Source organism: Lemur catta, chromosome 15 (assembly GCF_020740605.2).
Source record: "Lemur catta isolate mLemCat1 chromosome 15, mLemCat1.pri, whole genome shotgun sequence".
Lineage (NCBI taxonomy): Eukaryota > Metazoa > Chordata > Mammalia > Primates > Lemuridae > Lemur > Lemur catta.
The window spans coordinates 26,755,738-26,772,957 of NC_059142.1; the positions used below are offsets into that span (position 1 = coordinate 26,755,738).

Consider the following 17,220-nt stretch of genomic DNA (forward strand, 5'->3'; position numbering starts at 1 on the left):
TGAAGGATATAAAGACATTCCTACATTAATATTATTTTATCACTCGGTGGGGTGCCTCACACCTGTAATACCAGCACTTTGAGAGGCTGAGGTGGGAGGATTGCCTGAGGCCAGAAGTTTGAGATCAGCCTAGGCAACATAGCAAAACCCTCTCTACAAAAAGTTAAAAAAAAAAATGAGCTGGGCATGGTGGCACACACCTGTAACCCCAGCTACACAGGAGGCTGAGGCAGAAAGATCACTTGAGCCTAGGAATTTGAGGCGTCAGTAAGCTACAATCACGCCACTGTACTTTAGCCCGGGTGACAGAGAGAGAACTTGTCTCAACAACAAAAAAGTTTTTTCAATTTTTCTGAAACTTATAATTTTTCAAAATAAGGTTGGGAGAATCAATGAGTAAATGGGTAATCAAATGTGGCACTGCGTGGAAGAAAATTATTTTTCCTCTGCTCTCACACAACAAGATTTCTGTGACAAAATGTGTGGAGGTTTATCCCTATACACCAAGCAAGTAAGCAATTCTCCAGCAGACACCAAACGGTGTCCTCTAATTCGATTCAATTCTCTCTTTTTTTCTTTCAGCGAAGCTCTCCTTCAAAATAATTCAATTCAATTCAATTCTGACATTATATACCCAAGGACAGCTTCAGATCCCACAGGTTGAAGGCTCAGTCCCCAAGACTGCCCCCTACTTCTCATGACAATCTCAAGCCCCAAGTTGTTTTACATGTGCTTCTCACCGACCAGATATAAAATCAGGGATCCCGCAGCCCCTTCCTTGGGTTCGATTAATTTGCTAGAGTGTCTCACAGAACTCAGGGAAACACTTACTAGTTTATTACTAATATAAAGAATATGACAAGGGATACAGATGAGGAGATGCATAGGGCAAGGCATGTGGGAAGGGAGGAACCTCAAAGTGTTCAGCTATCCAGAAGTTCTCTGAACCCTGTCATGTTTTTATGGAAGCTTCATCATGGAGGCATGATTGATTAAAACATTGGCCACTGGGCTCAATGTAACCTTCAGCTGAAAGTCCCGACACACTAATTATGTTTTGGTCTTTCTTGGTGACCAGCTCCCATCCTGAATCTACCTAAGGGCTCCATGCTATCAGTCATCTCATTAGCATACAAAAACATCAATTTAGAGATTCTCAAGATTTTAGGAGTTGTATGCCAAGAAAAGGGGTAGACGACCAAATAAATATTTTATAATATCTCAGACATATACACACAAGGAATATTATTCAGCCTTAAAAAGGAAATTCTGACACATGCTACGGCATGGATGAAATGTGAGGACATTATCTGCAACATGGACAAACTTTGAGAATATTATGCCAAGTGAAATAAGTCAGTCACAAAAAGACAAATACCTTATGATTCCACTTATATGAAGTATCTAGAATAGTCAAATTCATAGAAACAGAAAGTAGAATGGTAATTACAAGGGCTTAGGCAAAGGGGAGAATGGAGAGTTAATTGGAACACAGTTGCAATTTCACAAGGGGAAAAAGTTCTTGAGATTGGTTGCACAACAATGTATATGTATGTAACAAGACTGAACCATATGCATTTAAGGCTGGGCGCAGTGGCTCACGACTGTAATCCTAGCACTCTGGGAGGCCGAGGCGGGTGGATGGCTCTAGGTCAGGAGTTCGAGACCAGCCTGAGCAAGAGAGAGACCCCGTCTCTACTAAAAATAGAAAGAGATGATCTGGCCAACTAAAAATATATATAGAAAAAATTAGCCAGGCATGGTGGCGCATGCCTGTAGTCCCAGCTACTCGGGAGGCTGAGGCAGGAGGATTGCTTGATCCCAGGAGTTTGAGGTTGCTGTGAGCTAGGCTGACGCCACGGCACTCTAGCCTGGGCAACACAGCGAGACTCTGTCTCCAAAAAAAAAAAAAAAATGGTTAAGATGATAAATTTTATGTGTATTTTAAAATTAAAAATAATTTTTTTAAATTTTGGGGAAAATATTATAGTATGACAGCATACAGCTGCAAAACTAGAATTATTATTATAATTCAGTGACATTACAGGTTAAATGGACTTGTGCACAGGTTAAGAACATAATTAAAGCCTATAATAACATATAATAACATTTTGACAAATATATGCTGAATTTACCAACTTCTTATGTTTATTTGTGCCTCTAAAGAAAGCAACTTGAAAATATGGAACACATATTCTTCATTCACTGCTGTTCACAGTAATGTTTCTCAACAGGAATACTCTGTCATTTGGAAAACAAAATGCTTAGTTATATAGGAGCTTGGCATTCTGGGCTCCCGACTACTAAATGGCAGTAGTTGCTCCCAGGTAACTGTGAGAACCAAAAATGCCCCCACATATACCTGTGCGTGCAACTTTATAAAGAACTAGGATTATGTTAGGCATACAGGTGAGATTAAGTATGTAGCTAACCACTTTAAATTACTTCATGAAAAGAAGCCAGAAGCATAATGAAAAATGACAATCCAAACATTTCTAGGAAAATTAAAATAACATTAATAAGGCATTGTTATAAAAAAAATCTTAAATCACAGGACTTATAAGAGTACTTTTAATTCATTTCAGATATTCAAAGATGTGCTGAACACTTGCTAAATGCCAGGTATTAATCTAGGTACAGAGAAAGGATAGGGATGTAAAACGAATAATTAGGATATATCATAGTCTAATGGAAAAGAGAAATCCATAAATAATTATACAATAGAAACTTAAGAAGTAAAAATTTTCTTTTGTTAATTTTCATTAAAAAACTAAAGATTATTTAAATGAAGAAATTGCAAGACAATCTTTGCATCCAAAGTGACTGGGTTGAAGGGATACTATTTATTACTATTCCCTTTTGTTGACACTATTAAGTAGCTGACATTTTCTTTTATTCTAAAACTGAAATGTTGAATTTCCTATCAGTTTGTTTGCTTGCACTTCAGGTACCTTCTAAATTTGTTTACATAGGATTACATTGAGGTAGACTGAAGGCTCTCAAAACAAAACACAACAAAACAAAACTAACCTGTGAGTTTTTAATGACATGATTAGCCTCCAGTTGGATAGTAAATGTAACACCAAGTTCTGATGAAAACGATTTCATTGGTGATAATGTACCAGATGTCAAAACAATAGTATGAACTTTGCCATTAATATCTGAAAAGGCCTAAAAGGAAACATTAGATACATAAAATTATCTTTAAAAGAATCAATCATATCAATTTAAATGTTGGTATTGAGCAAGACAAAATTTTCCTTTACAACATAATGAGCTTACCACAGCTGGATTTAAGCACCAAAAGTTTAGCACATGAACTGCAGTTTTCTGTCGTGAACGTTTCTTATTTTTTGGTAGAGCAAAGAACCCATTTTTATCTGAAATATCAGTCTGAGATATCCAGGAGTAAGTCTGTTGAATAGCAATTTTATAATCATCTGCAAATCTAGATGCAAAAAAAAGCTAATTAAGTGGCAAAACTTTTTAAAACATAAGAACCCACCTGCATACAATATAAAAATTGATTATATTAAAATTCAATTGAGAGTGCTGGTACCTTCCCACTCAAAGATAATATTTTCCCCACCACTAATTAGTAATTCTGATATAAATCAAGCCATTAAATCACAGAATCAACTGATTCTTACAGGGAATATTAGAAATCATCTCACCATCTATCCCTCACTAGCCGCTTTCCAACCTCATTTTCAAACATCATATAAATCTTAGAAGAACCAGAATTAAAATCTAAGCCTCCTAATTCCCAGTGTAGAGATTTTGCATTCTGTACTACATGATCAGTTACAAATTAGAAAACAGTATTGTTTAAAGAAACTAAAATATGAGTTACACTTTATTACATGAGAATAGATAATTTTTGCTGAAAGTTTTAAAAGCATTAGCAATGAATGATAAAATCTTTGAGTTCCTTTAAACTCTTAGTCTCAATCTTCATCTACTTTTAATGAAGCTACTGAAATGACGATATCTGTGATCCCACTCAGTTTATAACTTCTTTCAATCAGTCTATAAAATGCCTAGGCTTAAAATGAATAAAATGTGGTATTTTCTATCATGTCTTCACTATACGATTTCACTGTTAATTTCACCCCTAGAGAGATTATATCTCAAAGTTAAAATCAGGGACCCAACAACTATGGAGAGAATTTTATAAAAATACTGAAGCCAAAAACTATAAAACTCTGAGAAGAAAACAAACTATAAAACTCTGAGAAGAAAACATGACATCAGATTTGGCCATGATTTCTTGAATATGACTCTAAAAGTATAGGCAACCAAAGAAAAAATTTTAAAAACTTTTCTGCATCAAAGAACACTCACAATCAAGAAGAGAAAAGACAACTCACAGAATGGGAGAAAATATTTATAAAACACATCTGATACAGGAATAATATTCAAAATATATAAAGAATTACTATTAATACAATTCTGTTCCTAACACAAAGAAATGTTAAATGCCTGAGATGATGAATACCCCAATTACCCAGATTGATTAATTCAGTGTATGCCTATATCAAAACGTCATGTACCCTAAAGATATACAACTATTATATACCCATAATAATTTTTAAAAACTACTATAACTCAACAACAGAAAAACAAACAACACAATTCAAAAGTAGGTAAAAGACTTTAAAGAGATATTTCTTTGGAAAAGATATACAACTGGCCAATGAACACATGAAAAGGTCCTCAATATCTCTAGTCATCAGGGAAGTACAAATCAAAACGACAAGGAGTTATCACCTGATACCCATTAGGATGGCTATTACACAAAAAACACAAAATAACAAGTGTTGACAAGGATGTGGAGAAATTGGAACCCTCATGCATTGCTAACGGGAATGTAAATGGCACAGTTGCTGTGCAAAACAGAACTGCAGTTTCTCAAAAAGTTAAATGTAGGAATACCATATGACCCTGCAATTCTACTACTAGGTATGTGTAACACACTCAGAAGAATGGAAAGCAGGACTCAAACAGATATTTGTACACCAATGCTCACAGTAGCACTATTCACAATAGCCAAAAGGTGGAAACAACTCAAATGTCCATCAACATAAGAATGGATTAACAAAATGTAGTATATACATTACAACGGAATAATATTCAGCCATAAAAAGGAATCAAATTCTGATATATGTTACTATATGAATGAACTCTGAAAATACTGTGTTTAAGTGAATTGAAATAAACCAGACACAAAAGGATAAATACTATATGATTGCTCTTATATGAGATACCCAAAGGCGGCTTTGTAAGATGAATGCAGAATAGAGGTTACCAAGGGATTGGGGGAGGGAGTCTAGGAAGTTTTCATTTCATGGGTGCAGAATTCCTGCTTAGAATGATGAAAAATTTCTAGATATTTCGGGAAATGGATACAATGGATGACATTGTGAATATGCTCTTCTTAATGGTACTGAATGTTTACTTAAAAATGGTACATGTTATGTATATTTTACCACAATAAAAAAAAAAACACACAATACTGGAACTAGGTAGTACTATAACCTAACAAAGTATAGGATGGGAGAGGTTTGTTGCTTTTTATTTTCTACAATTCATATAATATACGAAAGAGACTTTCCGACACTGATAGAAACATATCTAGACAATACTTTAAAGAAAACCTAACTATTTAAGTTTAGCATTAATTTAATAATGAATTAAATATATTTATTTACTGATTTTAATATTTACTTTCATTAATAAAAAAGATTAATTTCAATTAATCTAAGTCTGTGCCAATAAGTAAGAGCAAATACATCATAATATCTAAAATACTTGCTTGCAATGTTCCTATTTACTCATCCCAAATAGGTAAAAATTAAACACATGCTAGCACCCTATTAGTCTAATATTTTTAAGAGGAAAAATATAGACCAGATAGCTTCACTTACCTGCTATTTTGCCTAAAAAGATAATCAAGCACCATAAAAAGTCCTTTCAGCATTATTTGAGTTGAAGCACTAATAATAGGTACTTCTCTTGCCTCCTCTTTACCATGAATTGGTGAGATTTTTTCTTCTTTTTGAAGAACAGCAGAAAAATGTCCCTATAAGAAATTATCATATTAAGTATGCAGGTGTAGGAGGGGATGGGGAGAAGAAACTTATCAAAAGTATAATTAAACCCGAATGAAATATTCATTGAAATTTTAGGAGAACATTATTGTTAGTTTGGTTTAACCCCTACAAATCTCATGTTGAAATCTGATCTCCAGTATTGGATGTGGGAGCCCGGTGGGAGGTGTTTGGGTCATGGGAGCAGATCCCTTGTGAATAGGTAATACCCTCCCTGTAGAGGGTAGGGTGAGTGAGTTTTCACTCTATTAGTTCCCACAGAGCTGGTTGTTAAAAAAGAGCCTGGCAACTTCTTCCCTTCTTCTCTTGCTTCCTCTCTCGCCATGCAATGTCTGCACAGGTGGCTCCCCTTCACCTTCTGCCATGAGTGGAAGCAGCCTGAGGCCCTCACCAGAAGCAGTTGCTGGCACCATGTCGCTTGTACAGCCTGCAGAACCATGGGCCAAATAAACCTCTTTTTCAAAAAAACACTTTTCTTTCATAAAAGAAAGAACACTGATAAATCTGAATGCACATAAAATAAAAAATTTTTGAAAAAGTACACCATAAATAAATAGTCAAAGCACAGACACAAGGCTGGGTGTGGTGGCTCATGCCTGTAATCCCAGCACTTTGGGAGGCTCAAGAGGGAGGATCTCTTGAGGTCAGGAGTTCAAAACCAACCTGGGCAACACAGTGAGACCCTGTCTTTACAAAAAAAAATTTAAAAATTAGCCAGGCATGGTGGCACATGCCTAAAGTCCCAGCTACTCGGAAGGCCGAGGCAGAACAATCTCTTGAACCCAGGAGTTCAAGGTTGCAGTGAGCTATGATCATGCCACTGCATTCCAGCCTGGGCAACAGAGCAAGACCCTGTTTGGGAAAAAAAAAAAACAAAACATGGATGCAAGAATGTACATGCAATACAATAACCAACAAAGGATTAGTATTTAGTATTTAGAATATACAAAGGAAATAATCTGAGATAAATACAAAGAAATATTTGCAAAGATGTTCCCATCAGAATTATTTATTATGCTGGGGAAAGTGGCAACAACCTACATTTCAATTTATCAGATTATCAAATAATTTAGAATATACACACTCACAAAATGCTACATTGCAACTAAAAAATCATGTGAAAGAATATTTAAATACAAAAGTATTCATAATACATTCTTCATGAAAAGAGGCTACAAAGAAACATGCATAGTATTAGAAATATATTTATAAGCAAATATATGCATAGAAGGTGGCATGGGTAGAAATAAATCAAAATGTTCATAATGATCATCTTTGAGTTAATGAATCATTTTTCTTTGTGCCCTTCTGTATTTTCCAAGTTTTTTCCTTTGACATACATTTTACTTATATATTTTTTATTGACCTTTAATATATAATAATCTTAAGGGTGTGGCTCACTAAACACACACCCATGTAACTAACACCCAATCAGGATACAAAACATTCCTAGAATTCCAGATGTTCCCTTATGCCCCTTCTCAGCACAAACTGCCCCCATTCCTCCATAGTCATAACCAGTATTTCAACTTCTATCACCATAATTAGGTTTGTCTGATGTTAAACTTCATAAAAAAGAATCATACAGATTGTAGTTTTTTAAATCTGGTTTCTTTCACTTAACATAATGTCTGTAAGAGTCATCTATATGGTTGTGGTGGAAGTTCATTTTTTTAATTGCTGTGTAGTATTCTACTATATGAATGACACAATTTATCTATTTTACTATATATATGAATAACTTTCAAAGTGCAAAAATTTTATGCAAAAATATTATGAAAAGGTGTCATAATATGGAAAAATTCTGATGATATATACCACATTGCATTTTACAAATGCAGTACAAAAATTATATGTATAGCTTGATTAACATATACTTTTTAATAGTCACATGCCCAGAATGCTCGTGGTGATCATGTTTGTAATAGTTTTTATCTTTTTTGCTTTAAAATCCTCTTTCAGAAGTGACATCAGCATGGTAGTAGAATGGGTTTTCTACTGTCTTCTCCCCACAATGCTCCAATTTTCATAACCACTTATCGATGAGAGTACCTTTGTGAGAGTCTGGGATTCCAGCAGAGACTGGAGCAAAAAATCTGAGAATAGATGCATTGCAGAGGCTAAAAAGAATAGTTTTATATTAGCCACATCACCCCTACTCCAAGAAGTACAGCTCAATGCCAAGAGAGATTCCCTCAGCTCACAATTCCTCTCCAAGAGCAAAGTGAGACCATAGTGAGTGATGAATGAAATAAAGAAAATGTGGCATATATGTATCAAATGGAATATTATTCAGCCTTAAAAAGGGAAATCCTGCCATTTGCGACAACATGGATGAAACTGGAAGACATTATGCTAAGTGAAATAAGCCTGACAGAAAGAAAAATATTGCATGCTATCACTTATATGTGTAATCTAAAAAAGTTGTACTCAGAAGCAGAGAGTAGAATGGTGGTTACCAGGGGCTGGGGACTGGAGAAATAGGGAGATGTCGGTTGAAGGGTACAAGCTTTCAGTTATAAAATGAGTAAGTTCTGGAGATCTAACATACAGCATGATGACTGTAATTAATAATAATGTATTGTATACTTGAAATGTGCTAAAAGAGATCTTAAGTGTTCTCACCACACATACACAAAAAAACAAAAACAAAGGATAACTATGTGAAGTAATGGATATACTAATTATCTTGATGGTGATAATTATTTCAGATGTATCAAATCCTCACACTGTATACCTTAAGTAACAATTTTTATTTGGCGATCATACCTCTATAATGCCAGGGGAAAAACACCTCTTTAAATCTGTATGAGGCAAACTATAAAATGTTGATAAAAGAAATCAAATATATAAATAAACGGAGAGATATTCTATGTTAATGGATAGGAAGACTCAGTAAGATGTCAGTTCTTTCCAATGGTGATCTATAGATTCGATGCAATCTCAATCAAAATCCCAACAAGTTACTTTGTGGATATCGACAAAGTGGTTCTAAAGTTTATATGGATAGGCAAAAACCCCGGAATAGCCAACACAATACTGAAGAAGAATAGTGAGAGGACTGACACTACCCAACTTTAAAACTTACTATAAAGCTACAGTTAATAAAGACAATGTAGTATCGGTGAAAAGACAAACAAATACATCAGTGGAACAAAATAGAGAGCCCAGAAACATACCCACACAAATAGAGTCAACTGATCTCTGACAAAGGAAAAATAACCCAATAGAGAAATGATAGTCTTTTCAACACATGGTAATAGAATAATGGCACCATGCAAACATACTACTCTAGACATAGACCTTACCCTTCCCACAAAAATTAAGTCAAAATGAATCATAAATCTAAATGTAAAATACAAAACTATAAAACTTCCAGAATATTGGAGAAAATCTAGGTGACTGTGGGTTTGGTGATGAGTTTTTAGACACAACACTGAAAGCAGGATCCACGAAAGAAAAAAATTGATATGTTGAACTTCATTAAAGCCAAAAACTTCTGCTCTGGAAAAGACACTGTTAACAGAATGAAAAGACAAGTCACAGACTGGGAGGATATATCTGCAAACACCTTTCTGATAAAGGACTTGTATTCAAAATACATAAAGAAGTCTTAAAACTCAACAATAAAAAAACAAACAGTCCAACTGAAAAGTAGGCAAAAGATCTGAACAGGCATCTCAACGAAGAAGATACATAGACGGCAAACAAGCATACAAAAGATGCTCAACATCATGTCCTTGGGGAATTATAAATTAAAATAAGATACCCCCTATTTGAATAGCTAAAATTCAAAACACTGACAACACCAAATATTGGCGAAGATGTAGAACAATAAGAACTCTTGTTTATTACTGGTGGGAATGCAAAATGGTACAGCCACTTTTTAAAATTTTTCTTAAGAGATGGAGTCTTGTTATGTTGCTCAGGCTGGAGTGTGGTGGCTATTCACAGGCATATAATCATAGTGCACTACAGCCTCAAACTAATGGGCTCAAGTGATCCTCTTGCCTCAGCCTCCCAAGTAGCTAGGAGTACAGGCACATACCACTGTGCCTGGCTGGTACTGGTACAACCACTTCTGAAATCAGTTTAGTAGTTTCTCATAAACCTAACCACAGTCTTACGATATAATCCAACAACTGTGTTCCTGTGTATTTATCCAAATGAGTAGAAAGCATGTCCACAAAAAAAAAAAAAAATGAATACAAATGTTTATTAGCAGCTTTATTCCATAATTACCAAAAATTGTCAACTACCAATATGTCTTTCAGTAGGAAAATGGATAAACTGCAGTACATCAGACAATGGCATATCATTCAATGATAAAAAGAAATGAGCTATCAAGCCCCTAAAAGACACTGAAGAACTTAAATGCATACTGCTAAATGAAAGACACCAGTCTAAAAAGACTGCATACTGTATGATTCTAACTTTAAGGAATTCTTGAAAGGGAAAAATTATAGAGCCAGTAAAAAGGTTAGTGGTTGCCAAGGGTTTAGCAGGGATGGGGTATGGTGTGGTGGAGACATGAATAGGTACAGTAGAGAAGACTTTTAGGACAGTGAATGTATTCTGTATGATACTGTAATGATGGATTACTAGGCAAAATCTAGTAGAACTGTACAACACACAGAGTGAAGTATAAGGTAAACTATGGACTTTAACAATAACGTATCAATATTAGTTCATCAATTGTAATAAATATACTATACTTTTGCAAGATATCAATAATAGGGGAAACTGTGGGGGTGTATGGGTGTATGTGTGTGGCTGGTGGTGAAAGTATGGGAATTCTGCACTTTCTGCTCAACTTTTTCTCTAAAACTAGAAAAACCATTCTAAAAAATATACTCTATTAATTTAAACAAATAGGAACAAAAAATAAAATATATTCTTATGTGCAAAAAAAATACTCTTGCAAATATAATGAAAGTTATGCAGCCTCTATCTAGAAAAATGTACAAAAGTACATACTCATAAAATTTTACATACAACTTCATAAGGTTCATAGTCTCCCAAAGCCCACTCATGATCTCTATCTATAAATCCAGCTTTATAATATCTAAGTTAAGAAAAACAAAATATGACTTTCTTCTCTTTTTATTAAGATTTTAACTTTTATAATTGACAAAATAAATTTACAACCTCAAAATATTGACTCCTAGCTCTGAACAGAGCAATTAATCCCTTTAAAGACTTATTTCCTTCAAACCAAATAATGCTGTATTTCCAACCATAATTTACCTATTCCATCACTTAAAGATTATCAAATTTAGATAAAATTTAAAAAACAATTAAATTACTTTATTTGAAAATTCTGGATTATTCACTAGATTTACTCTGAATTTATTCACGAATAAATCACTTCTAATTCACTAAATAAATTTCACAGGTGGGAAAAAAAAATCTTACCTGCAAAATGGGGAAAGTAGCAGTGGTAATGCCCATTTTGTGTAAATTTAAAAGCATTTCATTTCCACTCCATATTCTGCAAGAGGATTCATAATCCCTTTCTACAAGATGTTCAGAATTTGCTTCTAACCAACTGGAACAAAATAAAACAATTTTATCAACCAGTATCATCCTTATGTGCACTATTTCAACAGAAGAGAATTATCACTGTTGTCATGGACTGATCTGTATTCCTTGAAGCTCTTAGCACATGGACGTGGATTAATTAAGACACCTTTTAAAAATAATGCATGTCTTATATTACAAAATAAACATTTATATAGCTAAAAAGTAAACTATAGTGTTAGCTTATAATGTTATTATAAATAACGTGAGAGTAATAAGCAGAAACCAGATCACTTTGAGTTAAATTTGGATTCTATTCAAAGAGCAATGAGAAGGTTTTAAATAGAGAGTTTTAAATAAAAGAGAGACAACCTATTTTAAGTGTTTAAAAGATGATTCCAGCTTCCAAACCAGAATGGATTGTAAGAGAAAGACAACAGTGAAAACAGATTTGTTAGGAGGTTGTTACAGTATTCTAGTTGAGAGATGATTCTAGGATGACAGATGTGGACAGTGAAAGAAATTGATGAATTTGGGATATACTGTGCAGGTGGCATCTATCAGACTTACTGAGGAACTTGATGAGATGAGGCAGTAATCAAGGATAATATTTAGATTTTTTAAATTTGAGGAACTGGTAGGTACTGTTTGCTTAGATGAGGCAGAGGAAGACTGGGGGGAAAACAGTACACAGGGAAAGGGAAGGAGTTTTGTTTTGGGTGTGAAGTTGAAATGTCTGTTTGATATCCAAACACAGTTATAAAGTAGGTTGTTGGATATATGAGAATGGCATTCCAGGGAGAAGCTGAGGTTAGAGACACAGAATTAAGCCTCACCAGTACTGCAGATTATATTCTAAGCTACAGCACTAGATTATACAATTTAGGGAAAATGCAAGGATAGGAAAGAAATTAAGCCCCAGAACCAGCTGCTGAGGTATTCTAACATTTAGACCTCAAACAGGGTAAGAATTACCAAAGAAATTAAGAAAGAATGGACTGTGAGGAGGAGAAAAACCAGAGATGCCACACAAGTGAAGACAAAAATGCTTTTCAAAGGTGGTCACTAGCAATAGCCAACACTGCAGAGAGGTTGAGTAAGATAACAGAAAAATAACCTTTGTATCTGGCACTATAAAGACCAGTGGTGATAAAGACAGTTTCAGTAGAAATGTGCAGACAACAACACTACTAGGATGGATGAGGGAAGAATGCAACATGACAAAATAGAATTAGCAACTAGAGACAACTCTTTCAACAAATTATGCTGTGAAATAAAAATGACAAAATTCAACATGGCAGTAATACCACAAGGACAGCCTCAAGCAGATGGCATAAATGGGTGGAAAGTATTTGCAACTCTTACTGTAGGCAAAGAGTGAATTCCCTAGTATAACTATTTGGGTGATGGGTACCCTAAAAGCCCTGACTTCACCACTATACAATTCATCCATGTAACAAAAAACATTTGTACCCCCTAAATCTATTGAAATAAAAAAAACAAATAACCTTGTTTAGGAGAACAGAAACTTAGCAGATTGGGGATAGGGTAGGGTGGAGGTTTTTACTACATAAATTTGTATGTTTTATGTTCAAACCATGTGACTGTATAGCATTAAAGTTTTCAAAAAGGATATTGTGAAGGAAACAGAAAAATGCCACAATAAATGGAATGGTATATACAGTCAGAGGAGGTTTTTTTCTAAGATAACATTCTAGATCAACAACTTAATGTCTAATAGATGGGAAATTATAGAATGCAAATTTTAATAAAGTTAGTACTAACTGTATTATTTTACAGTATGGAAATCTTGGTTAATTAAAACCCATCAAACTAAAATCCTACCCAAATTGGAGGATAAAGCAATAAAGTAAAGCCATGATCCAGGATTTAAAAATATTAATACATTAACTAAAGCTATGTTTCATTTCTGTTTCATGTCCTATACACATCCTTTGGGACTGTTGAGTTGTCCTGCTAAATTAGGAATAAGATTCACAATTATTAATTTTTAAAATAAATTATGTTCATTACATTCTTTTGAGTAAGACAAAAGGTTGGACTAGCTTTTTTACAAGAGGAAAGAACAACCCATTTCCCAAGTAGCCTGGTTAATCAAAGTTTACTAACTTTAAAATATTCTGGCATAATCAAACAAGTTTTTAATATAAAGGCAGCACAAATACACTGATAGTCAAATATTCTTACTTAATGAGGCTATAGCACACAGCTCGTAGAGGTTCATGGTCTTTCTTCCGTATATTACTGTTGACTAAACTATCTAGTTCATCTCGAGCAAACCGAAGCTGAACTTCTGTTATACTGTAACTTGCTGATTCCCGAGCGCAGTCCTCAATGTTGTGAGCTTCATCTAAAATGACAACCTGTTCTTTCAGATTTAAATCCATCTATAAGATAAAATAATTTTTCTGTAAAACATTTGGCAAAATGAATTTAACAGTAGCAGGCAAAATATTTCATTTAAAAATTTACACTATGGGCTGATAGTGCAAGTACAATTACATAAACAACTGATTCTAGGTCTTAAATAAAACCTCTGAAACACTAAAGCCAACCAATATCAGCTCTACATTACTGAGTTTGCCAGTTTTTACTCTCAAAATACTTTGTAAACCTAAAAGCACAAAAAAATATGTGTTAAGTGAGCCTGGATCAAGGTACCACTGTCTACACAAAAGGATATAAAATCCCCTATAAAGGAGTTTCCAAAATAATTTTTAAAACAGAGTAGAAAACCTTTAAGAGTAAAACAACAGCACAAGATTCAAATGACTTTCAAAATACTAATACAATGTAGTATACGTCTGTTTCATTTTAATCTGTTCTGCAATCCTTCATTTCAAGAAGTGCTCTTCCCCAACTCCATGTGATTCTAAGCAGGACTATTAATCTGCGAACTAAAGGACATCGCCACTTTCACAACAGGGGTAAGACTCATAACCCAGGCTTGTCAGTTAAATAGAGCACTGCATCTCTCTGTGGTCACAGTGACTGTCAGGTTCAGGAATAGATACATGACCCAAGGTAAGCCAATCAGTAATTTAGGGGAACTAATATGAGACCACGTTCTTTTCTCCAGGTTAGTTAGCTGCTTGTGGTTGTTATCTTTGTTCCCAAAAGCAGAGAGCTTGCCTGAGAATAAAGTCATCACTACGAAGAGAAAGTCAAGTATTTTTCCTTGAACTCTTTTTGAGTTGGGTTTATATCACTGGCAACTGAAAGAATCCTAACTAATACAACAAGGAAATATCATAAAGCAATTGCCACTAAGTTATACTGAGGAAATAAGAATACAGAGGGCTGAAAATGACTGAGAAAAACCATGGAAGAGTAGGAAATATACTGGGGTTTAAAAGATGAGTAGCATTTGGATTTGGACACACAAAGCATTTTAACAGAAATGTTACCAAAAGCAGAGCTGTAACAAAGAACGAGGTATCCTCAGGGGACTGGTGAGGTAATTTTTGAAGGGGGTTCAAGTTGGAGAGATCTGGGTAAGACTACTGAGCGTCTTGACTGTAAGCTTAAGAAGTATGGACTTTATCTCATGAGCAAAGGGAGCAATAGGAGATTTTAGAGCAGAGAAAGGATGTAATAAAAGCAATATTAGGAAGACTGGGCATTTGTATGTAGCATATCTTGGAGGCAATAGACTTAGTTAAGAGGTAGGAAAGTAGGGAGTAGTAAAAATAATCGTTGTTAATTTTGAACTTAAAGAAATATTAAGGCCGGGCGCGCTGGCTCACGCCTGTAATTCTAGCACTCTGGGAGGCCGAGGCGGGTGGATCATTCGACGTCAGGAGTTCGAGACCAGCCTGAGCAAGAGCGAGACCCCCGTCTCTACTAAAAATAGAAATAAATTATCTGGCCAACTAAAATATATATAGAAAGAATTAGCTGGGCATGGTAGCACATGCCTGTAGTCCCAGCTACTCGGGAGTCTGAGGCAGTAGGATCGTTAAAGCCCAGGAGTTTGAGGTTGCTGTGAGCTAGGCTGATGCCACAGCACTCACTCTAGCCAGGGCAACAAAGTGACACTCTGTCTCAAAAAAAAAAAAAAGAAATATTAAGATGAACTGTGTAGTTGGACCCGAAGAGAGGAATAACAATGGAGCATACCAAATTATTCACTTTTTATCTTATGCTGTAACAACTTTATGTCTTTAAGAAGAACCAGGGAAATAAACACAAATGTTATATCAGAAGTTTAATTCTCAAAAGTTCGCAAAGCATAATTTGCATAGTATGCATATTCTCTCAATTTAAGTTCTTCAAAACATAGCTTGTTAAGAGAAATGTTTCTGTTTGTTTGTTCATTTATTTATTTTTGGAGATGAGGTCTCATTCTGTCACCCAGGCTGGAATGCAGTGGCGCGATCATAGCTCACTGTAAACTTCAAACTCCTGGGCCTAGGCAATCCTTCTGCCTCAGCCTCCTAAGCAGCTAGGACTACAGGGGAGAACCACTACATCCAGCTTTTTTATAAATATATTTATTTACAAAATAGAGTCTCACTATGTTGATTGGACTGGTCCCAACTCCTGGGCTCAAGTGATCCTTCTCCCTAGCCTCCTGAGTAGCAGGGACAACAGGCGTGCGCCACTGCCTGGCTGCAGAGAAATGTTTTTAAATAGTTCTTTTTGACTATTCATAAATGCAAACAGTGATAGCTATAATGGGGTCCCAAATGAGGATAATTGTGCTCCCCAGGGGACATTTGGCAATGTCTGGAAACATTCTTGATGGTAGTAACTGTGAGGGTGCTACTAGCATCTAGTAGAAAAAAACAGGGAGGCTACTAAACATGCTACAATGCACAAGACAGCCCACCATAACAAAGAATTATCCAACGCAAAATGTCATTACTGCCAACGCTGAGAAACCCTGCTATAATTCCACTTCCAGCACTAGTTCTTTAAAATTGCTTATTACTTTGGAAATTAAAATGACTAGGTCTAAAATTCAGTTTTCATTAATAATACACTTTAGAATATGTTTTCAGTACTGTGATATGTTTACACAATTTACATAAATTAAAGTAAAAAACAAACACTTTAAAACATCGAAAAGCTTTTACATTCAACATTTACATCCCAGTAAGTAGGAAAAAAGTTCTAATTTTTACATATATACTCACACTTTCCCTTATTTGTGCATCTAGAAGATAGTTGTAGGGACAAAATATTATGTCAGCATCTTCTATTAGTTCTCGAGCTGTATAATATGGACAGGCCTTTAGTTTCTTCCCCAGGCTGACAAGTTCCTCTATATCCCAGGCTTTGCACATCCCTTGGAAAGTCTGTAATGTGTGCTGATCACTAATTTTATGAACACCATGATAAAAACAGCAGGATTTTCCCTAAAAAATATATGAATAACTGAAATGTGAACCAATATTGGAATAGAAGGAATAAAATAAGTCTATCTCAGAATTTTAGAAACATTAAAGCCACAAGGCTAAGATTTTACAAAGGAAACAGATAACATCATATCTACAATCACAATCATTTTAAAGAAACTATATTAGCTGACTTAGATAGAACTCCAGATCAATAGAGCTCCAGATAT

The 17,220-nt window shown here is 34.9% G+C and overlaps 1 protein-coding gene across 2 annotated transcripts in view; it reads right to left on the minus strand.

Annotated features, from left to right (window-relative positions):
* BRIP1 (BRCA1 interacting helicase 1) overlaps nt 1–17,220 on the minus strand; it is a 137,186-nt gene that overhangs the window by 71,608 nt on the left and 48,358 nt on the right. For both annotated transcript variants that reach the window (XM_045525599.1, XM_045525600.1), the window contains 6 exons: nt 16,790–17,011; nt 13,839–14,038; nt 11,526–11,658; nt 5,928–6,082; nt 3,283–3,448; nt 3,031–3,171 (listed from right to left, as the gene is read on the minus strand). In XM_045525599.1, coding sequence (XP_045381555.1) covers nt 3,031–3,171; nt 3,283–3,448; nt 5,928–6,082; nt 11,526–11,658; nt 13,839–14,038; nt 16,790–17,011 — 1,017 coding nt within the window. The remainder of the gene's footprint in view (nt 1–3,030; nt 3,172–3,282; nt 3,449–5,927; nt 6,083–11,525; nt 11,659–13,838; nt 14,039–16,789; nt 17,012–17,220) is intronic.